At 42.5% G+C, this 23,728-nt stretch overlaps 1 protein-coding gene and 1 long non-coding RNA gene across 2 annotated transcripts in view; one reads left to right on the plus strand and one right to left on the minus strand.

Moving 5' to 3' along the window:
* LOC135982303 (uncharacterized) overlaps positions 1–13,346 on the minus strand; it is a 33,306-nt gene extending 19,960 nt beyond the window's left edge. The window contains exon 1 of the long non-coding RNA XR_010599575.1: positions 13,126–13,346. This is a non-coding gene — a long non-coding RNA (uncharacterized LOC135982303). The remainder of the gene's footprint in view (positions 1–13,125) is intronic.
* On the plus strand, positions 12,570–14,597 carry GPR6 (G protein-coupled receptor 6). The gene is made up of 2 exons (XM_005287633.5): positions 12,570–12,712; positions 13,166–14,597. Exon 2 carries the CDS (start codon positions 13,190–13,192, stop codon positions 14,171–14,173), a length of 984 nt encoding a protein of 327 aa, XP_005287690.1. The 5' UTR covers positions 12,570–12,712; positions 13,166–13,189; the 3' UTR covers positions 14,174–14,597.
* Positions 14,598–23,728: the final 9,131 nt, after the last annotated feature.

Raw genomic sequence — 23,728 nt, forward strand, 5'->3', positions numbered from 1 at the left:
CAATGATGACCTCAGCTGGAATAACTTGTACACTTAGCCATTAAATAATATAGCTGTTAAAATAATTGTCTGGTTACCTATGTTTTGTAAACCTGCTCTTTTCCACACCTCATAAGTCATTTAAACATGGCTCACAGTTCTATGTTGACAGGGAATGAAGGGCCTCATCTCTGGCTCACTGTTTTATTCTTGTGAAGAAGAACTGATATCGTATCAATTCGGCCTCTGTGTATTATATGTTCTATATATAGAATTCTTGGTGCATGGTTGTGTGGATGAAAATAAGGACTTGTTTTTGTTGCACACACAATTCATTAGTTAAAAGGAGAGGATACTTAATGGCCATATATAAAGTGATTGGTACTAAGAACTGCTGTATACTACTCCCTTCCTCTGTCTCTAAAATTCCTTAGCTTGATACTTATGACTGACTCCACCAATTGACTCATTTTCAACTCGTGACTCAACCTATAATTTTTAGTTCTATAATTTAAAGTTCTATGTACTATTGCACTGGTCTAAGTTACTTTGAGTATCCAATTGTTGTCATTATCATTTACAGCTGTTTGGGAGTCATGGAGAATAATTGCTGTAAGTGACCACTCATAGAGAATGTAACAATACCACCATAGTTCATCTCAGCAAAAAGGGTTCTTTACAGAGCAGTTTCATGAGTTGGGGCCATTGGCATTTTTCCTTCCTGAACACTACTAACATATTGATCTACATCAGTTCAAACACCTCAGGGCCAGTCACAAATTCTGAACATTACATCAGAGGGGGCTTAATCGCCAATTCACAGGTTGCTCCCCTTAATGCTGAATGGTGCTGCCTCCTGGCAGTTCTGGGGATTAGCTCAGTCAGGCTGACATCCCTGCCAGTGGTGGCACCCCATCAGTTTCTCCTCTGCAGCCCCTCTCTCACTGTCAGGAGCCACAGTTGTCCTCTTCATGACTCAGCCTTCCAGCCAGGTCACTAGTGTGGTTTCCCCTTCCAGGGATAGGGGTGATCAAGGTTCCTGTTCTCCAGCAGTCTCTTGCTTCCCTGCCTCACAGTGCCATTCCCACAAGGGCTGGCAGAGGAACCCAGGCCCACCCTTCACTCTGGGTTCCAGCTCAGGGACCCTCTACACAACGGACCAGGTCCATTCCTTGCACCTTGCTGCCTTTCCGTGAGCTGCTTCCATATCTCCTGGCCCTCCCCACTCCTCTGGGATTGCCAGTGGCTTCTCTCCCTCCTTCCAGGGAGTAAGTTTTGAGAGCTCATCTCTGCAGGCCCATCTCCCTTCTCCCAGGGAATGACTGCAGACTCCTTCCCTGCAGTCCCCTTTACTTCCAACTTCCTGTCTTTTGTGGAAGCCCCGCCTGTCTCTCACAGGTGAGCTTCTCTCTAATTAGCTGCCTCCAGCTTAAAGCTCCCCCATTTGCAGCCTAAGTAACTGATTGGGCCCACCTGGCCCAATTCAGCTCTTGGGGGTGGGCAGTGTGGGGAGCACACCTCATCACACACTGCAATTGCTACTGTCTAATGTAAGTTTTGTGTTATAGGTTTTGGATGGTTGTCTGCAGATTGGAGACATGCTTTGCTTACTGACTTCACATGTGTATTGCTCTGTCTTTGGACTTTCTCCAGAACACCTGTCTGGCTCCCCTGCTAACTTAATTACTTGTGTTTTAGCTGTATTTAAGATGAATCCAGTTAAACTAGCAAATGCCTTTACAGACCTTACATTTCTCTGTAAGTTTAATTATAGTGCCAGCTACATGATCTAGCCAATTATTCACTGTTGCCCTGGACCTACATTGTCAAACAATAACAAACATGTTTATGAAGTTGCTTTAATTTGTTCTCTGAAAAATGGTTTACATCAGATAAGTGCTACCCAGGCAGATTTGTATAGAGATATAAAACAATATTTATATTTGTATGAATCAAATAAAATCTTTAAAGAACTGTATTATAGACACTATAATAAGCAATAGATTATATTTACCAATAAATGCTGCCAATTTAAATGAGAATCCAATTATTTTCAGTGTCTCCGGGTGACCTCCGACTTGATAAACGATATGTTCTAATGAGAGGCATGCATTCATGAACTTGGAGCCTGATCCAAAGTTCATTCACATCAATGGAAAGATTCCCATTGACTATAAAGGGCTTTGGATTAGGTTTTAATCCATTCTGACATTGAAGGTACAGATTCCTATGTCCATGTTTTTGCTGTTGACAATGCTATCCCCGTAAGTTTTCTTAATGTCCACTTAATATACCTTCCTCTGTGTTATATGTTGGTTAATGAATCAAACACATGCAGCTAATCTTGCATGTACTCAATATTTTCTGACCAAATTTTACACTTTTCCCCATATTTCCAAACCATGGTCTTGATTCAACAAAGCACTTAAGCCTGTGTTTAAATCCATTTCTAACTAGCAAAGTACTTAAGAGCTTTCCTGAATAGGAATGGATTTAAGTACATGCTTGGAGTTACTCATATGCTTAAATGGTTTGCTGAATTGCAACCCATATATACAAATTCCCCATCCTCTGTTTTATAATGTTTAAATGCCCATTCCTTTTAATGTACAGTGTGAACAAAATAGTCATTTTATTGTAATGCCAGAAAAGAGGGAATCATTTGAACTTTTATAAGTGGTACTAAACCAACCAGTTAAATCTGTCTGCAGTTGCTAGAGTTGTCTGTGTGCAATCAAAACTGAATAACACCTATTTTGTGTGATAATTGGTTCATTTCTTACCATTAAAACTAATAGTTTATTTTCAGCCACATTGACAAAATTTCAGGAAGGTAAATATTATATTAGAAAATAAATGAGTCAAGTGCTCTAATATTCAAAACAACAGTCTTCATCCAACTAGTAAAAACTGGGATGGCATAATCAGTGATTGTATCAACCCATGTTCTACAAAGGGGTGCTAGAATATGAACAGAATGATTTACATTTCACTCTTTGCTTTTGTTTTAATAGTTAAATATTTTACAAGAAGCCAGTTTCCCAGTTCAATTTGTGGACCCAGTCTTCATTGGATCTTCCCACAAACTGTACGGATTTGCAGGATGGGACTACTGGAACATAGGTAAGGAAAGTGTCATTCGAATTAGAAAGTCATACAGGATCCTGATAAAATAATGCTAGATTTACAGCAGTCACTGAATTTGTCAGTGAAGAACCTTAGAACAAAAACATACAGTACTTCTCCTATTAGATCCCGCTAGTAGGTTTACTTCAAGAGGAGCGAGAGGTTGGAGGGGAAATGGTGCAGTTACAACCATTGCAAATTTGAAGAATCATTCACCCATAAATAAAAGAAAGACAGAAAGAAAGAGAGTTCTGTATTTCAATGGTTAAATGATCACACCTACTGCGAATTACAATATATGGCCATCTGAATTTAACACCTTACCATCATCATGTTCCTATTACGCCTCTGGCATTTAGGGAAGTAACGAAGCTCCTCCACTCTTGTCTGTTTCTGGCAAGTCTTTCAATGGTCCCCCAGCTCTGCCCCAGGTTTTTCAGCATGGCTTCCACAGCTCTTCACCATGTTGTTTTCAGGCGGCCTCATTTTTGCTTGCCTTCAGGTATCCATCTTACTGCTACTCTGGTGATGGAATCCATTTCCATCTGAAGCACATGACCGATCCATCTCCAACACATCCTGCCAGTGATGGTGCTCAGATCCTCTTGACTGCATTGTGTCAATAGATCTTGATTTGAGATTGTTCTGGGCCAAAAGATACGGATGATTTTTCTGAGGCAGGTTGTATGGAATGAAGACAGTTTGGACATGTCATACTTTCTCATTCCCCGGTATTCTGCACTATAAAGTAATGTAGAAAGTATGCAGCTCTGATAAATCTTGAGTTTGGTTTTGGTGTTGTATTTTGATGATTTCCAGACTGTATTTAAGCTCCTGAAGGTGTTCCTGGCTTTACTGATTTTGTTCCAGATGTCCTGGCTTGTTCCACCATCCTGGCTGACGGTGCTGCCCAAGTATGTGAATGTTTCTACATTGGTGAGAACATAATCCTCTATCTGTACTGGTGATGGTGAGGCAATATTAAAGATCATGATATCTGTCTTATTGCAGATGATTTTCAGTCCAATTTGCTGGCTGAATGTATTGAGTTGAGTTGTTTTTTCTTGTATATGGTGTGATGATGAAGTGATGAAGAAGTAAAGGACAAATTCTACCTTATACTACAGGCGGAGTTAGAGAGAGTACCACGCAACTACCTAACTATCGTCATGGGAGACCTGAATGCCCAGGTTGGTAAGGACACCACAAACAATGACAGAGCAATAGGAAGACATGGGTGTGGCACCAGGAATGAAAATGGAGAAAAGCTTGTTGATTTCTGTAATATGAATGACCTAGTCATCTGCAGAACCCTATTTGAAGATCGTGAAATTCACAAGCTGACATGGTGTTCTCCAAATGGCAGTGATAAGAACCAGACATATCATGATCAATGGCAAATGGCGACGCTCACTGACACATGTGAAAGTGAGAAGGGGTGCAGATGTTGGCAGTGACCATCATCTTGTGACAGCCTCCATCAAGCTAAAACTGAGAAGTGTGGGTCCACCAAACAAGGGACATAGACGTTCTGATATTGACAAGCTAAAGTCCTTTGAAATACAGAAATTAACACCTTATGCCAAACTCCAAAATATGTCTATACTTTCAGAGAGTGGATAAAGCCCAACTTTGGGTGTGGGCATAATGGAAAACTTTTTAAATACACCAAGGAGTGCAGAGTCAATTGTATTTTTTTTAAGTTAACACATTTAATTAGAAGTTCATTTAAAACATTGACTGTATGGCTGTATTTTTGGTTCAGTTTGAGGGAGGCAATTATTTCTAGTTTGGCACCATATTTGCCCTTTTCCAGTCCTCTGGAATCTCACCCGCCTTCTATGACTCCTTGAAGATAATCACTTATGGCTGAGAGAGCTCCTCAGTCAGCACCTTGAGTATTCTAGGATGTATTTCATCAGGCCCTGCTGACTTGAAAACATTTCACTTGTCTAAATAATTTTTAATTTGTTTTTTCCCTATTTTAGCCTCTGATCATACCTCATTTTCACTGGCATTCAAATTAAGTTATATAAACAATTGCTACTAAACTATTTGGTGTAAATTGAAACAAAAAAGTCATTTAGCACTTCTGCCATCTCCACATTTCTGTTATTGTTTCCCCCCTCATTGAGTAACAGGCCTACTCTGTCTTTGTCTTCCTCTTGCTTCTATTGTATTTGTAGAATGTTTTCTTGTTACCCTTTATCTCTCTAGCTAATTTAATCTTGTTTTGTGTCTTTGCATTTCTAATTTTGTCCCTACATATGTGTGGTATTTGTTTATATTCATCGTTTGTAATTTGACCTAGTTACCACTTTTTGTAGGATTCTTTTTTGAGTTTCAGATCATTGAAAATCTCCTGGTTAAGCCAGGGTGGTGTCTTGTCATACTTCCCATCTTTCCTACGCAGTGGGATAGTTTGCTCTTGTGCCATTAATAATGTCTCTTTGAAAAACTTCCAACTCTCTTGAACTGTTTTTTCCCTTAAACTTGCTTCCCAAGGGATCTTACCTACCAACTCCCTTAATTTTCTAAAGTCTGTCTTCTTGAAATTCATTTTCTTTGTTGTGCTGTTTTCCCTTCTACCATTCCTTAGAATCATGAACTCTATCCTTTCATGGTCACTTTCACCCATGCTGCCTTCTACTTTCAAATTCTCAACCAGTTCTTCCTTATTTGTCAAAATCAAATCTAGAACACTCTCCTCCAGTGGCTTTCTCCACCTTCTGAAATAAAAAAATTGTCTCTGATTATTCCAAGAACTTGTTGGATAATCTGTGCCCTGCTGTGTTATTTTCTCAACAGATGTCTGGGTAGTTGAAGTCCCCCATCACCACCAAGTCCTCTGCTTTGGATCATTTAGTTAGTTGTTTATAAAAAGCTTCATCCACCTTCTCTTCCTGGTTAGGTGGTCTCTAGTAGACCTCTACCATGACATTACCCTTGTTTTTACCTCTTTTATCCTTACCCACAGACTTTTCACAAGTCTGTTTCCTATTTCAATTTCAACACAGTCCAAGTGTATACATTTTTGATATATAAGGCAACACCACCTCCCTTTTTTCCCTGCCTGTCCTTCCTGAGCAAGCTTTACCCTTCTATACCAATATTTCAGTCATGGGTATTATCCCACACCGTCTCTATGATGACAACTATGCCATAGTTGGGCTTATTGACTAGCATTCCTAGTTCTTGTTGCTTATTCTTTTCACCGTTCCTAAAACAGCCCGGTTCCAGGGACACAAGTCGTCTTGTCTGTGTTTTAAATTTCTGCAGCCCTGGACACTTTTTTTTTTTTTTTTTTTTAACAGCTGCTCGGGAAAGCCTTAAGCCCCCGTCTTTCTTGGCTGTCAGCCAAGTCTCGGCTGTGAGCAGTGTCCTTGGGCGGCTTGGGCCAGCATCTTATCTTCCGACTGAAATGTTGAGTTAACCTGTTTTTTGCTCTTTTTGGGGGGGGGGGGGGGTCTCGTACCTGCAAAGGAAACTTCCACTCACACACCTTTGACCCTCCCCAAAATGCTTTGCGATGCTTGCAAATATACAATGCTGATCTGCCTTCCCAGGGGACTCCCTGAGGGAGGGGGCCTTGGGATGTAACACCCTGAGGGACAAATCAATTTCAGTTCCCTGAAATAAGGATGCATGGTCACCCAAAATGAGACTCGCAAAAATTGGGCACTGAAGATGATCTGGAAGCTTTCTCTGTGATGTTCAAACAAGTGGAGATGGCAATCCAGTGGCCACCTGAGTAGTGAGTCTTCGTGTTAATGCTGTACCTGACTGGGCCAGCACAGCCTGCATACCAAGGGCTGGAAGCATCATCAGCAGATTACACCCAGGTGAAAGTGGCTATATTGGGCTACCTTGATATCATGGAAGAGGCTTTTCAACAGTGATCCTGAGAGGAGAAATACCCCAGGTGGTGTGGCCCTGCATAGTGTCCAAGAAATTAGGAACTTGTGTTGGCAATAGTTGAAGCGAAAACTTAGACTTGAATGCAGGTTGCTGAGTTTATCTTGGCAGAGCAGTTAACCCACATACTCCCAGCAGGGGGGAGGGACTGGGAATTCAAACACCAGGCAGAGACCCTGGCTGATGTGTGAAAGACCACCTTAGGCAAAGGGGGTCCTTCGAGTTGAAAGAGAACGTAACCAGGAGGGCAGTGGCCTGACAGCTTGGTTCCAGGCTCAGAAGCACCAGCCTCTAAGGGTCCTAGCAAACTATCAGGCCCCAGGCTGGTCTCCATCAGAAAACCCAGATGCCCTAGATTGTGAGACCCAGATGAAGTGCCTTGAGGCCCCTGCAGTATTCTCACCAGGAAAACCAGGGAGTGGGAGTAGGCAGGCTAGTTAGGGAGGTGCTACCTCAAATGCTAGGCCCAGGGCCAAAGCCCACCCAGCAAATAGTGGGAGTTTGCTTTTCAGGTGGGCACCCAGCACACCTGTATCACAAATGCCCCTATATTGAATGTAGTTATGGATAGGTGTGGATGGCAGAAAGTTGAGCCTGTAAACCAGTGGTCTCCAACCTTTTTATGCCCAAGATCACTTTTTGAATTTAAGGGCAACCCAGTATCTACCCCGCCCCTTCCCCGAGGCCCTGCCCCTTCCCCGAGGCCCTGCCCTGCTCACTCCATCCCCCCACCCCACCCCCGGTCGCTTATTCTCCCCCACCCTCACTCACTTTCACCAGGCTGGGGCAGGGGTTGGGGTTCAGGAGGGGGTGTGGGGGTTGAGGTGCCTTAGTGCTCAGCAGATCCTGGAGTGAGCCTATAGGGATATGTATTTAAACCTGATGATTGGAGACTTGTCCTGCTCCCCAATGCAGAGTCCAAACTATTCACTACGTGGCAGGGACCATATGAAGTAATACAGCAGGTGGGGCACATTAATTATGAAAGCAGATGGATCAGGGTCCCAAAGGAGACAACTTCTCTGAGATATTGTCATCTCAGCTGCGATGAACCCATCTAATAATTCAACATCATGTCCAGAACTGGGGCAACATGCCTGGGAGAATCATTGGCTGCTTCAAAAAAAAAAAAAAAAAAAAAAGGGAAGTGTGATGCCGTGAAATAGGAACTCTGTACCATGCTGGAGATAGGAGCCATTAAAGAATCTCACAGCAATTGATTAAGCCCAGTTGGCCTGGTCTGTAAACCAGATGGCACTATCCTATTCTGCACAGACTTCAGAAAGGTTAATGTATATTTCTAAGTTTCATGTATACTCCATTACCTGAGTGGATGAACTACTAGACCGTGTAATTAGTCTAGTGGTAAGAGCAGAGAACTATGAGTCAGGCCTCCTTGGTACTGTTTCTGTCACTGATTGACCTTGAGGAAGGCAATTGACCTCTCTTTACTCATCCTTAAATGGACATAATCTTCTATCTCATAGAGGAATTGTGAGGATTCATTATTGTTTATAAAGCATTTTGAGATCCATGAATGAAAGGTCCTATATTAATGCAAGATATTTTTAGTTGTGCATCAGTTTAATTTTCTGCATCTATTTATACATTTTACATTTTCTTTTCAATGTGAAAGAAATGCATTATTGTTCAAAAATATGGCTTCAACTTAGGGCTTGTCTACACTGCTCCGCAGTTCAGATTACCACTGCATGAATAGCAGTGTGCATGAAAGTGCTGCTCTGTAACTCCCCCGTGTGGATGCTGTGGGCACAAACTAAACAGTTCCTAGTTCACATGAATGTAATTCTCTTCAAATAGGACTACATGCAGCTGACCCAGGAACCTTTTAGTTTTTGCCTGCAGTGTCTACACAGGGAGTTACAGTGCGGTACTTTGGTGTGTCCTGCTCATCAAACCTCTGTAATCTGAACTGTGAGGCAGTATACACATAGCCTTAGAGTGTGGGCCAAGTTCATCCCTCAAGTAAGCAGGTGCAATGTCATTTATCAGATTTTTCACCTGCTTACACTAGGGCTGAATTTGGCCCTATGTATAATACCACCAATTCAAAAATAAAATAAAATGTGACTACTCCAACTACTCATAAACATCCACTTGAACAAATGCAGTTTTATTTGTATAGTAAAAAAGATGTATCCTAAACACAGAAAACTAAAAATAAGTGGTATGGCAATTTGTATAGTTATATTTCTGTGGTACAGGTATTTATATAGTTGTATTTCTGTGCTTATGTAATCATATGTAGCACAATTACACAGAAAGTAAAAAGATTTTTCAGCAGTACTGGTAAAATAATTACTGTATATAATATACAAAGAGAGGAAAAAGCAAAACAAGTGCTTGAAAAAACTTGTAAAAGGGGAGCAAAGATACAAGGCTAACCTGGCACCAGAATTCTTCCATACTTCAAGAAGAAGCAGAGCCAGAAAACCACATGAGAAACATTATGTATGAAGGAAAAAGGATTGTGTAAGATGGGATGAAAGTTCTGTATCCAATATATTAAATGGCACCTGGGTACCTGTTAAGTTTGCTTTTTACTAGTAGCATTAGTCGTGCAGTACATATGCAGATAAAATCTGTACATAAATCTAAAAGATCAGCAAAGGGGAAATGTTAACCAGATGCTGGTAAACAGTGACACAATGTGATGAGGTAAGCTCACCGCTCATACACTTTAAGATGTATATAAATGGGTTGTGAAATGTTTTAAAAGCTCTCTCACACCAGCTGGATGGAAATATCTGAAATGTCAGCATTGTGTAGTTCACCATCTGTGTATCCCCATTTTTTCTCTCTTTATTTTAAGGATTCCTTATGTTGGAGAGAGAAAAATGACTCTTCTGTAGTTCAAATGTGCTTGTGAAAAGGTGAAATGGGATTTTTTTTTAAAGATTTGCTTTGTTCCAAATAATCATATGTAAAACAACAATTGGTAGTAACTTGCAAATAGTCAGTAATAATACTTAGCACTTTTATGGACTACTTTTTATCATCAAAGTTTTTTACACATATTATCTAATGAATACATAATGAAATAAAATTAATAAGACCATAATTACCATGAAACAAATAGCTACACTTTATTTCCCGAGCTATTATCTTTTAATAGAGGGCACAGATTGGATGCTACTGCTATTTGAATGCAAGATGGCAAAAAGTGAGCCTGAGAAACAATCCCCACCCTTCTTTCTAATGTAATTGACTTCCGTCCATTGTGATCACATTATTTTGGGGTCAGCCTTAGGAAAAGCTGTGGAGGTATCCACATTGTTAAGCAGGCTGTCACCCCGGAATATTATTTCTTACTGGAAAAGGAAAATTAAGAATGTTTATGGACTGCTATCCAAACAACTTCCATTATTATTATTTAATATTCATATTGCTACTACCAGGCAAAATGACAGGTTGGACCCCATTGTGCTAGGTGGTGTACAAACACAAAACTTCCAATATCTTACCTATAGACAGAATATGGATAGGGCTCCAAAGAGAAATCCTTACAAACAAAGAAGGAAAGGAAGAGCCAGAGAAAAAGGAGAAACTGGATTGTTCTTCCCAAATAAACAGTAACATGTGCTATAGATGTTCTTTAGGTTTTATTTTCTAGCTAAATCTTATTTTTGTTTGGTAATAACCAGCTTCAGAGCTGTACCTATCAGACACCTGAGTTTAGGTCAGAGGAAAATGTTTATTGTTTAATAATCGTCCTTTATCCAAGAATAATGAAAATTAATTGGATGCAAACAAAACACAAGTGAATATTGAAGATGGGATCTCTTCTGCCTAAGGAATATTCAGTAGGCTGTTTCATATGATTCTGAGTGGGGAGAATCATAATAGAGATATAATTCTAACCACAGCATCTCTTTTTCACTTCAAAGAAAGTTGTCTATTCAACGCTTGCATCTCTGGATTTCTCTTTAAGATATTATTTTGATAATTTTTAGCTGAGTGTGTGTGGGTTGGCTGGCTGTTTTTTTGTTTTTTGTTGAGAGAGAGAGAGAGAGACAGTGATGTACATATGGTTTATTTAATTTCACTGTTATGTTGGTGAATAATGTTGAACCCTGGTTTTTTAGGTAGCAAGTGTTTAGCTAGGGATGTTAGACCCCTATTTACTGTGAAATATATAGTATTTGCATAAACAGTGCACCCCTTTTCAAAGTCCTTAATACAGTCAGTGATCTGGACTTATTGTTTGTCTTACAAAATTATTTGTAAGGGAAGCCATTTGAAACTGTGCTGACCATGAATGACCTGGAAAACTCCCCTGCTTTCTATAGCATGTTGCAGCAGAGTGCTCACTCTGTCAGTATAGCTGCTTGCTGTATGGGGTGACAATTCACAGGGCAAAGTCTGTTGTCAAGAAAACAAATGGCTTTTCCTCGGTTCCTATTGGAGCTGGGCTTGAATTGCCTAAATATTCAGGAATGAAAATCACACTGAGACCTGCACAGTAAAGTGTCCGCTTGGGCAGGGATGGTGTTCCTTGGCTTCTGTTTGCCAGAAGCTGGGAATGGGTGCCAGGGGATGGATCACTTGATGATACCTGTTCTGTTCATTCCCTCAGGGGGAGCTGGCATTGGCCACTGTTGGAAGACAGGATACTGGGCTAGATGGACCTTTGGTGTGACCCGGTACAGCTGTTCTTATGTTCCTCCCCCCAACACACACACACAAGACAATGGTCTATTTTGCCCAGATGGTGTAAAGAGGGAAAGGAGAAATGGAGGGGGGTGGGTGAGGTGCCTTTCTCTGCCTTCATCTTAGCCCCCGGAAGCTCCTCTTAGCATCTCTTACTCTATAGCCCCCCAACGGGCAGCTGCAATGCTGCCTCTTCCAGCTGGGGGTTCACCAGAAGTAGTGCTGTTTGCTTTACAAGGGGGGGGTGAAGCCCCAGTTCTTGCCATCTCCTGCCCTCTAACTCCCTGTGCCTCTCCCACCTCTCTCCCTTGCCCTCAGTGATGCCTTCCTGCTGCCTCTCCTCCGCCTCCACCTGCCTTCAGTGCTGCTCCTGCTCTCCTCCCATCAGTGGTGCCCCTTCTCCTGCCCGCTCCCTTCAGTGCTGCCCCCTCCTCCGGGCTGCTCCTGCCCCCCCCCCCGCCCTTAGTGCTGCTGTCCCTCCTCCTGCCGCCTCCTTTCAGTGCTGCTGTCCCTCCTCACTGCCCCCCTCCGCCTGCCCCCCGGGCTGCTCCTGCTCCCTCCTCAGTGCTGCCCCTCTCCCTTCTATGCTGCTGTCTCTCCTCCTGCCCTCAGTGCAGCCCCTGCCCCCACTGCTCCTGCCAGTCTCATGTTCCTCCTTTCCCTCTTCATCCCGCCCTGCTGACTCCCCCGTCCCCCGCGCGCCGCTGTCTCTGTCCTCCCCTGCTAGGTGGCTGCTGTGTCTCCCCCTCTCCCCTCCGCGCTGGGCCCCGGGGCCACGTGCCGCCACCGGAGTTCTGCCCCTGCCCTCGGCTCTGCCATTGACGTCACATTCGGAACGGTCTCAGCCCGCGGTCCCCCGCGCGCCCTCACTCTGACACACACGGGAGGCGGCAGCAGCAGCAGCCCGCCTGCCCCTGCCCGCTCCACCAGCTGCCTCCTGCTCCGGCTCCTGCCCGCCCCGGCCCCGCTCGCAGCCAGCCGCGCCGCGCTCATGAGAAGCGCCCGCCAGCCCTGATCCCAAGTAAGGACCCGGTGCGACTGCCCTCCCCGGATCGCGGCTCTGCGGAGCCCAGCTCGGGGCAGAGCCCGCTCCCGGCCGCTGCAACCCCGCAGCCTGCCCCGGGCTGTGCCCAGCCACCCCACGCCTGGCCAAGCGCACCCCCGGCTGGGCTCAGCTCAGCGGCTGGCTCGGGAAACTGCGAGTTCAGCACCACGGTCAGGGCTCAGAGCCCCGACCTCGTTTCTTTAGTGACTGCCCGCGGGTGGCGGGGCGTTGGCATTTATTCTGCCCCGGTATTTCTGTCGTTCCCACCCCCTTCCCTGGGCAGGTTTCCTTCCCCGCAGGCGTGACCCGCCCAGCCAGGTGTGGCCCTGTCCTCTCCCCCCGCCCCGGTAGGCTGGGGAAGGGAGCCTGGAGCTGCCCCCGCTGCTCACTTTGCGCTGATTTGCCTCATCTCGCCTCTTCTGCTCACAGGCGGCGCACCTGGCTTCGGCAGAGATGAATGAAAGCGGCTCGCTCAATGGAACCGGGGTCCCTTTAGCCCGCATTCAAGCCAGCGATGGCAACTCTTCTCTGGAGCTCTCCTCGCAGCTCCCCGTCTTTGCCATCAACCCCTGGGACGTTGTGCTCTGCATCTCCGGGACCATCATCGCCTGTGAAAATGCCATCGTGGTGGCTATTATATTCTACACTCCCACTCTGAGAACGCCTATGTTTGTGCTCATTGGGAGCCTGGCCACAGCGGACCTACTGGCTGGAGTTGGCTTAATCCTGAATTTTGTTTTTCAATATGTGATCCAGTCAGAGACCATTAGCCTTATTACCGTTGGATTCCTAGTTGCCTCCTTCACTGCTTCTGTGAGTAGCTTGTTAGCCATCACAGTCGATCGTTACCTTTCCCTGTACAATGCACTGACTTACTACTCAGAGAAGACTGTCCTCTGCATTCATATGATGCTGATCGTTACCTGGGGGGTGTCCCTCTGCTTGGGACTACTACCTGTTCTAGGCTGGAATTGTCTAGATGACTATTCATCATGCAGCATTGTCAAACCCTTGACCAAAAGTAATCTGACTTTGCTGTCTGCCTCTTTCTTTTTGGTTTTTATCATCATGCTTCATCTGTACATTAAAATCTGCAAAATAGTTTGCAGGCATGCACATCAGATAGCTCTCCAGCAACATTTTTTGACTGCCTCACACTATGTTGCTACTAAAAAAGGAGTGTCTACACTTGCTATAATTATTGGGACCTTTGGAGCAAGCTGGTTACCATTTGCAATCTATTGTGTAGTTGGAGATCTTAACTACCCTTCCGTGTACACTTATGCCACACTTCTACCTGCTACTTACAACTCTATGATCAATCCTATCATTTATGCCTACAGAAACCAAGAAATTCAGAGGGCCATGTGGGTTCTTTTTTGTGGCTGCTTTCAGTCTAAAGTGTCCTTTCGTTCAAGATCACCCAGTGATGTTTAAGTGACTTTTCTTTTTGTAGTGCTGCCCAAAGAGACAATCTACTTAGTGAATTACAGTGCCTGTAATGAACTAGATCCATGTTGTGAAATTGTTGAAAATGTGCTTAAACATTAGCACTTTATGTATATATATTTGTATTCTTTGGAATGTTCGGGTATGGAGCTTTCAGTTCTGTAAAAAAATGTGGTTGCATACAAAATGGTACATCACATTTGTAAAATGCAGACATTCCAATACTGCTTAATTATAGCACTTTATTTCTAGCTGCTGAACTGCCAAACAGTGTTGCCACTTCCAAGGGCAAAGAGAAGGGAAGTGAAATGTTGTATTTTATGTGTAGGTGTGAGTATATTTTGCTGCACAATGTTGATAAATTATAACATTTTGTACACAAAGAAATAAATGCATTGAATGTGTAATTTTATTTTGTGTGTTTAACTGATTACAGAGATATAAAAGTTTGAAAGCCTGCCAGCTGAGCAAGCTCCCTTTTTGTTTACTCTAAAAAGCTCACCCTGTACTTGTATCTAAGGAAACTTTATTTTATATATGCAGAGAAAATCTCACAAAAATGCTTAACTGCTATTTTTGATTGGTTTCTTTCATTACCCTGACTAGTATTTATTTATCTTCCAGGAAACAAGTACTTAAATATCTTATTGATTTTGTCTCCAATTCTCACAGGGTCTCATCTTTTATTCATAGGTTGGTCCCATATTAAAATATTACATTTTTAAAAAATTCAGGGAAAAATATCCAAGATGCTTGAGTTTCAGCCTAAACTCCCTTATTTCTCCCCTTAAAGGAGAAATAAAATCAGGTGATTTGGGGAAAAAATCAGTTGGTTCCCTAAAAGCCTGTACAAGGCCATCATAAATTGGCTTATGTGACCATCCACCGTTCTGAAGCTAAATGTATTTCTCTTTCCTTCTGCTTGATTGAACTCTAACACTAACATGGAAGAATCACTTAAGTGCAGCTTTGTTGTCTGCCTGTCTTGGAGCAGTTTAAAATTTTCTGACAACCCAGTGGCTTAGTGGAGTGATTTTTGCCAGGAGCAGGTGAACATTATACATAAACTTTGAAGGATTTGTTCACTGGAGATCAAATTCCTAGACAACTGATTATTTTAATAATGCTACATTATATATGCAGCACGCTTCAAAAATATTGCTGGGCACTTTACTATTTAAATTCAGTGAAATTATGATTTATCACATATCCTTTCAACTTTTAGTTAAAGGCTGCAACGGATTAAACCTCTATTCATGTGTATAGGGCATAAATATTAAAGAATGTAGCCTCTAATATTTCCAAACTGTACACAAGGCAAACCACCAAACAAACACTCATCTCCTGGAATGAGTAGGGCCATAAGAACATAGTAAGTCATAGAGATTCTCAAGCAGTATTTTTAAATTTATATTAAAGCCAAAGTACTTTTAATACTAATATGCAATTTCACTGGTAATGAATGACTTTTCAGTTTAAGAGTAATATGATCAAACAACTAGAACCCAGACTCTCATAACCCTTATTAATAAAAATTTTATTTATTATGTATCAGCTGCAGTTTTTTGACAGCAAAGGTTGGAAGATCCTCAAATAAATGTTACAATAATCAGTCATAGAAGTGACAGCATCACTCATTAATATATCCATGATCAAAGGCCTTAATCTGGAGTTGATATAAAGTAGCCTCTGTGATATGTCAAAATGCCTATCAAATGAAAATTATGAAGATGTTAGTACACACAGGGCCAAATTCACCCTGTTTTAACTCCATTGAAGTAATTTGTTCCCCAGTGTTTTTGTACTCAGATGTTATATTAACAAAATTAATCGCCAAGAGACATGACCAACAGGTGGCTAGGACCAGTCAATAAAACTTACCAGCTTCTAGGATTTAGCTTTATAATTCGTTATTATCTCAGCCTGAATACCATCAAAACTATACATCGAGACTGCAATAGGTTTTCTGATTTAGATAGGACCTATCATTCCAGTAATTAAAATTGCTTAACAGAGAAATGGAAGCAATTCATAGTTTTTTATCCTCATGCAATCTTCAGGTGTATTCTGATTACGTTTTTAGACCAGCATATATAATATTTACTAGTTAATTTATTTTGCATTTTGTTTGTATAATGTGAACAGATTTTTATTAACCATTTTCTCAATAATTTACAATAACATTTAACAAAACTGAAAATAATCTCTTGGTTTAAATTAGAAGTATTGCGATTTTTAAAAGATTTTAATAATCATTCTTCTACTACTGTAATGAGCATCAAATTTATTTTTAATGATTACAGCCATTTGTAATAATTTTTTTGGCATATACCATGTTAGGAAACCTTTTGCTGATTAAGCTAATAATTCCTGGGAAGGAGTAAACCAAAGTGGGGATGGTATTTTGATTTTGTTTTGGCTACCCCCTGGACTGGAATTGACGTCAATCTAGTTGCAGTAAAATATGGCCTTTCATTTCCAGAGTCTTGATCTGCAGGGATACCTGAGCAGAATAATATTAGCACAGACTACAAAATATCTGCCTCCTCAAATCAGATCTCAGTCAAGAGAAACAGAAAGCATAGTCCTTGGCTGAAAGCACCATGAGAGGAAATCCAGTAATTTTATAGACCTATATTACATATTGTTTTCTTGCTGAGATTGCTATATAAAGTAAAGAAGCAGGCATTTGCTTCAGAAGATGGTGTTACATTTGCAGCCTCTGCACATACACAATCTTAAACTGGCGAACTGCTAGCTTACCTTGGCTGCTGAATGATTTTTGACAAAAAATTGAATCATATACTGGAAATAATATTACCAATCAACTATGAAATGTATCACAATAATCAACAAGAACCATCACTTTGAGGGCTGCTTCTACCAATTGTGCTTACTATCTGAAGTCAATCCAATTTACGTATCAGGTCTGATCCCATATTCCCAAAACCCACACTAAAGTATATGGGGGATTTTGCCTGTGTAGGGACCTCAGAATTGGGATGGTAATCTATTATAAAAATAGCCACTCTGACAAACACTTATTTCCATGAGACCTCTGCCAGAAATGAGCCCTACCCTTGGAAATATTTACATGTATAGGCCCTAAAGTAGTTATTTTTATAAAAACAAATGCTCATCCCAATCTTGCAGTCCCTATGTATGCAAAATTTCCATTGACTTCAATGCAACTGTTGGGCGTGATATGTGATTATGGTATTTTATGTGTAGCCCTCATTGAAAATATACCATGAGGTGTCCACCTTTAAAGTTATCAATAATTTGTATGCTAAAATAGATAATGTAATGGTGTCACAGTTCTGGGCAACTGCATATTAAAGAGAAAGAGAAAGAGAAAAACATTAAACATTAAGGAGAAAGAGAAAACATATTAAAACAATAAAAAAAACCCCTACACGCATTCTAATAAGCTTACTAGAGATCAACCCTAATTCCAGGAAGGGCTTTGGTAGGAATGATTCCTTAAAACTCCACCAAGGCTTTTTCTGTGATTACAAGTTCATAACCACCTTTGCTCAGAACAAGCAAACCCATGAATAAGTCATCCTGTCCTTTATATAGTTGGGACCTCTGAACTACAGATTCTGGGAGCTGGTAATCAGTAGATGTAGCAAGGAGGCATGGCCTCCCTCAGAGATTGACAGGGAGGGATGGCTGCATGCCTCCTGGTGGGCGGAACCCGGAAGGCCATGCCCACCCTGCCGGAAGCAGAGGGGAGGGACAGGAACAGGAAATACAAAAGGCAGGCCCTGCAGCTCAGTTGAGGGAGACAGACACTTTGAACCTGCTCCAGCAGCAGGAGCCTGCAGAAGATTGTTGCTGTCCTGAGGATGTACTAGAGCTGCCAGACATTCCAGATGCTGAGGAGCTGTTGGGATTGCCACTGGCAGTGTACCCCAGGGAGATGGAGGATGACCCTGGGATTCAGGTACACCCTGAAGGGAGGATAGGAAGTAGCCCAGTGACAGCCGACTATCGTCCAGCTGTGTTGCTGCCTGAACCCAGGTCAGTGTGCTGCAACCAAATCCCCACTGACGCAGTAGTGAAACACTCTGCCACTGTTAAGCCCCTGGGCTGGGACACGGTGGAGTAGAGTGGGGCTGGGTCACCCTACCCCCTTGCTGCCAACCCCACTCCTGGGGTGGCAGCCTCCCCACCTTAGGCCAGAAGGCCTGTGTTGGTCTACTGTCGGCCAGAACTAGTATGCTAGATCCTTAGGGTTAGAGCCTTAGACTATGTGGTGCTCCTCCCTATCTGAGGGCCTGGGCCCCTAGACTATTCATTGTTCTGCCCTGCCTAAAGTCTGGAGCCTTAGACTGTTTGGGTGTGTCACCCTGCTTGAGGCTTGAGCCCCAATGGCAGATTACTGCTTGGCCCAGCCCAGAGGGCCTGAGCTCTAGAGACAGCTAATTTGCCCCCTTTTTACAGATTCACATTCTATGTGTGTGACAGTGAGGAGGCATGGCCTCCCTCGAAGACTGACAGGGAGGGATGACCATGCACTCCTACAGTAGACAATGGGATTTTGCAAAACGGGACATTTGCATTCACATCCCCCTAGAGTTTTCCTAGGAAACCCACTTAACTGAAAGTGCATGTTGTCTGGCACATTGTTTAAAAGAGTCCTTTGAAGAGCCTAAGACTTCCTATGGTTTACATTAGGTATGTTTCCCCCTTAGAGACATTACATACAATTACACAATAATACGTAAGCATTTACATTTTTAATGTAATGAACTCCTAAGATACTTAAACTTAATTCAATAAAGTTTGTTCTGGATATTGCAGAAAAATTGACATATCTATCACAAAAGGCACATATGTAAAGAGGTCCCAACCTGCTCCTACTGAAGTCAATGTTAGTTTTGTTATTGACTTCAAAAGGCCATATGCATAAAGGAAGTGATTATGCTATATTAAAACACTTTTAAATTTGAGACAGTAACCCTTTAGTGTCAGCTCTAATTTTCATTAGCAACCGATAGCTTATTCATAACCTTGAAAATCATGTGAGAAATGCAAAATCAGTAAGGGCCAGATTCTGCTACCTTTACTCATGCTGGGAATACCATCTTCTGTGATTTGTTCCATTCCGGTCAGTGGGTCTGATGGAAAGTAGAGCACTACTCCGGGAGAGTAAGAGTGACAGAATCTGACCCTAAAACACCAAGCAGACCCTGAGTCTCTTCTCACTTACAGGAGTAGCTTCATTGACACCAATGGTTACACTGATGTAAGTATAAGTGAGTGGAGAATCAGGCCCGGGGCTTCATTATACTGTATATTGAAAAGTCACCCAGATTCAAAATCACAGGTCACATAACAAACTCTTTAATGAATTAAAAAACCCCACATTTTTACACCTGAAAAATGAAATATTTACATTTTTAACAATATAATGATCCACTTGTACTACGTAACTATAGCCTTGTTTGTTTTAGTGTACGTTATGACCTATCTTCTGTCATAGTTTTAAAGGGATGCAGTCAATTGAAAAAAGAGGTAAAATTAATTTCTGGCACCACAGCTGTCCCTGAGATCCCTTGCTATCTGTTGTACTTTTTAAAAAAAATAGGGAAATTGTAAAAAAATTTCTCTTTCCTGTTGGGGCTTAAAAGGTCCATATAAATGACAGAGGGAAACGGATTAATCAACCAATGATGCAATTCACCACTATACAGAGGACCAGCCCACTTTTGAGTGCTTATGCAAGACTTAAGTGGTTAATGGACCTTGCTCTGGCACAGAGGTGAGTTTCAGTCTGCCTGAATACACAGGGAAAATGAAACTGCCTTGATACTCAAAATGCTGCCAATTGCACAAAGCAAACAAAGACTTTGTCACCCCCTGCATTCTTTTTCCATGATAGTACTTCTTGAGAGTTACCAATATACCAGCAGGTAATATATTTTCAGTAAAAATGTTGATTTCTTTTTAAAGTTGTGTCCCTTTAAATTATGTAAAGACAACAGAAATAAAAAGCGAAAGATAGAAAATATTTTTTCTGGTTTCTCTCACCTGAAAATGGTTATCAGGGGCTATTGGGTGCCCCTTGTTAAAATTCTCCTCCTGCTTGGAGAAGGGTCCATACATAACAGATGCTGGTCATGTTGCTTAATGTGTCACTGGAAAGTGCTTAGATGCCACACTGATGGTTGGTTGTAGTATGAGACCCAGAACTGAGAAGATGAGAAATTGAAGTTTAGATAATTTCCTTGCCTCTGATTGCGTTTACCCCTTCTCTGGAAGAATACATCATCTCTGCCAGGGATTGCTTTTGTCTGGGACTCATTTTAATATTTCTAAAGGAGCACACGTCTTGCTTTAAGAATGGATTGCACCAAATAGAGATTTTAAAAAAAAATATTCCCAGTGCAGGATACAGCCAGAGTCCCCTAGAAAGTATTCACCCCCATTCTTCATATCAAATTAGACAGGTTGCATATTGTGCTATACTGTTACTTGGTATATTTTTCAAAAACAATGTGCAAACATTTCAACTAAATGGCAACTTATGTTGCCTCCGCACTTGATTATAAGTTTTACTTAAATAGAAACCATGACAGATTTCCTTCCTCTCCTCTCTGCTCTGCAAGCACCATGCACTCCTGCTTTATTATCACAGGCTAAAGGGGAATTTTCATGGGAGTCTTTTGAGGTATTAGTAGTATACCGATATCAGTTATAAAACATTCTATGGTCCAAATTCATCCTGGGTTTTCAGTGCACTTGCATTAGAGTAATCTAATCCTAGAAATGTCCATAATCAGTAAATTAAAAACTACAATTGTACTAAACTGTGTACTATTTGAAATGCCATGGCCTGTGTTATGCAGGAGGTCAGAGTAGATGGCCTTCTAATCTTAACATCTATGACTCTATGCTGAGAAAAAGGAAAAACTGAATAGCATGAAATATTGAGAGGAAGTTGGACCCAACATGATTAAGATAGCAAATCTATTAACTTTCTAAAGGCCCTTCTATTTCCTTCCACCATGTGGCCCAAAGGAGAACAAAGCCTGGGATAAGCTAAGGTAGGGGTTGAGGAAACAGAATGTGCTGTGTAGCAAGCTCCCTCCTTACCCTGCAGTCATCAATATAACCATGGTAAGGTTTTCCTCTCAGAATATGATTTTAGTAGCTAATCCCAACAGTACTCTATACTCCCCATCAACAATGCAACTTTAAGGAATCTGTTAAATATATATATTGCTGGTGTGAAGAAGCAAGTTCTGATTAATTTGATTCAGAAATTGCCTACCTGTTCATGTCCGTGGTCCTGTGGGAAGCAATTTCTAATGAACAATTTCAGAATCCTACCCGCTCATCAGAAATTGGCTAGAGATTGATGCTGCCAGAACTAGAAAGTAACCCTCACTGCAGCTTGATTGTCACCCCAAACTAGATTGTAATTACACAAACCCATTAGCAGAAATCTTGAACGAAAAAATGCAACTGTTAATATGATGTGCACCCAAAGGAAAGAGCATATTGATTGAAAAAACCCTTCAAACACACAGATGATAAAATATGACTATCTGACTTTAAAAGGTTGGATTTAGTAAATGTATACATCTGCTCTGCATTAATTTGTGTCAGAAACCATTCAAATATATAAATAAATGAATAAATTGACAGCATATAAAAGCTAAGCCACAACCACGGGGCCAAATCCTCAAGTCCTTATCCACTGTATACTCAGTCCTTACTCATGGGATGTTTTGCCTGAGTAAGGACTGAGAGTTAAATTCACCTCTGTACAGAGGGCCTCCCTTAAATGCAGGCAATCAGGATGGTTTCCCTGGGCACCAAACTTTGAGGGTGCCTCTTGGCTGGTCTGGTCCAATCTGCTTTCCCCCCCGCTTTTTTCTCTGGCAGTCCACTTGGTGGTTGAAGGAGACCAAAAATGTTTTCTGCCTTGGGCAGAAAAACCCTGTGCCTGCCTGTACATAGTGTCAGCACCAAGCCTATGAACCACTTAGGGACAGATTTTAAAAAGTATTTAGGGGCCTAAAGATGCAAGTAAAGTGCCCAGTGGGATTTCAGTGATTCCATATTGTAGTTTAAATGAATTATTATTCAGAGTTCTGTATTAATATGCCCAGTAAGGAATCTATTTGTCAAAAAACATTTTCTGAATCTTTTTTTGTTGTCTATATTGTTACAGACATACTTGCTGGCAGGTATCTTGAAATAAATGACCAAAAATAATTGAAAATGGTGTGATTATATTGTGTTATTTTAACAAATAAAAATGTAGAATTTTGCAGAATTTGAAAATATTGTATGCAGAATTTTTATTTTTTTTTGGTACAGAATTCCCCCAGGAGTAGTAAGATGCACCACGCAGCGGTAGACTTGGGGGGCAGTGTGCCTCAGACCCATCCCTCTGAGGCACAATTCCCTTCTAGCTTCTACTTTGCTAAAGTAACTTGGTGCTGGCAGGGGTGGCAGGTTTGTATAATTTTTGTGGAGCCCAGAACGGGACCAAGTCCACCCCCATCTGCCTAAGGCTCTGGGAGGGAGTTTGGGTGCGGGAGGAGGGCGGGGTCTGGCTCTGGGAGGGCATTTGGGTGCGGGCTCTGGGCTGGGACAGGGGGTTGGGGTGCAGGAGCGGGTGCGGGGGATGGGCTCTGTGAGGGAGTTTGGGTGCAGGCTCTGGGCTGGGGCTGGGGTGCAGGAGGGGGTGCAGGGGGCAAGCTCTGGGAGGGAGTTTGGGTGTAGGCTCTGGGCTGGGGCAAGCGGTTGGGGTGCAGGAGAGGGAGAGGGGTGCAGCGCTTAACTCGGGCGGCACCCAAAAGTGACCCGCACCCCCCTCTGGCAGCAGCTCATAGGCAGGGGACCGGAGGGGGTCTCTGCACGCCACTGCCTTCAGGCACCGCCCCCCCAGCTCCCATTGGCTGCAGTTGTCAGAGTTGGTGCTCGGGGCTGGGGCAGTGTGTGGAGATGCCCCCCAGGGGCCGCAGGGACGTTCTGGCGGCTTCCACAAGTGGAGCAGGTGGGCAGGAAGCCGCCTTAGCCCCGTGTGCTGCCGGTGGTGGCGGTGGGGGCCCTGGGCCCTTTTAAATTACCTGGGGGCGGCAGGCGGGGCTGGAGGAGATGCTCTGGGGGAGGTGGTCAGGGGTGGCGGTCAGGGGAGAGACCCGGCCCTGAATTTTGGTGGAGCCAGGCCCCCATGCTCTCATATTGATAGAGTACGGGCATCACAGGCCCATACAACTCGCCGCTGCTGGCACTACAGAAGAAGCAAATTACAACTCCCACACTAGCCAACACACTGGGGAACTGAGTCAAGGTTCTGTTCACACTCCACTCATCTGCTCCACTTACACTTGTTCAGCATTCAACAACTGCTTACTCCAGCATACTCAGCCCCTGCAACAGTAGTAAGGGAGGTTCTTACTCCTCTGTGCAAATATGTAATCCAAGTCACAGTCTAGCTCCAGTAATTAGCATTGTTCAGATAGGAATAAGAATGATCATTAAATATATATATATTAAAATTAGTCAGCTGTTGGAAAA

The sequence above is a fragment of the Chrysemys picta genome, chromosome 3, assembly GCF_011386835.1.
Source record: "Chrysemys picta bellii isolate R12L10 chromosome 3, ASM1138683v2, whole genome shotgun sequence".
Lineage (NCBI taxonomy): Eukaryota > Metazoa > Chordata > Testudines > Emydidae > Chrysemys > Chrysemys picta.

Bases quoted from the DNA above. Each gene is read 5' to 3' on its own strand.
- GPR6 (XM_005287633.5), top strand. From the start codon at position 13,190: ATGAATGAAAGCGGCTCGCTCAATGGAACCGGGGTCCCTTTAGCCCGC.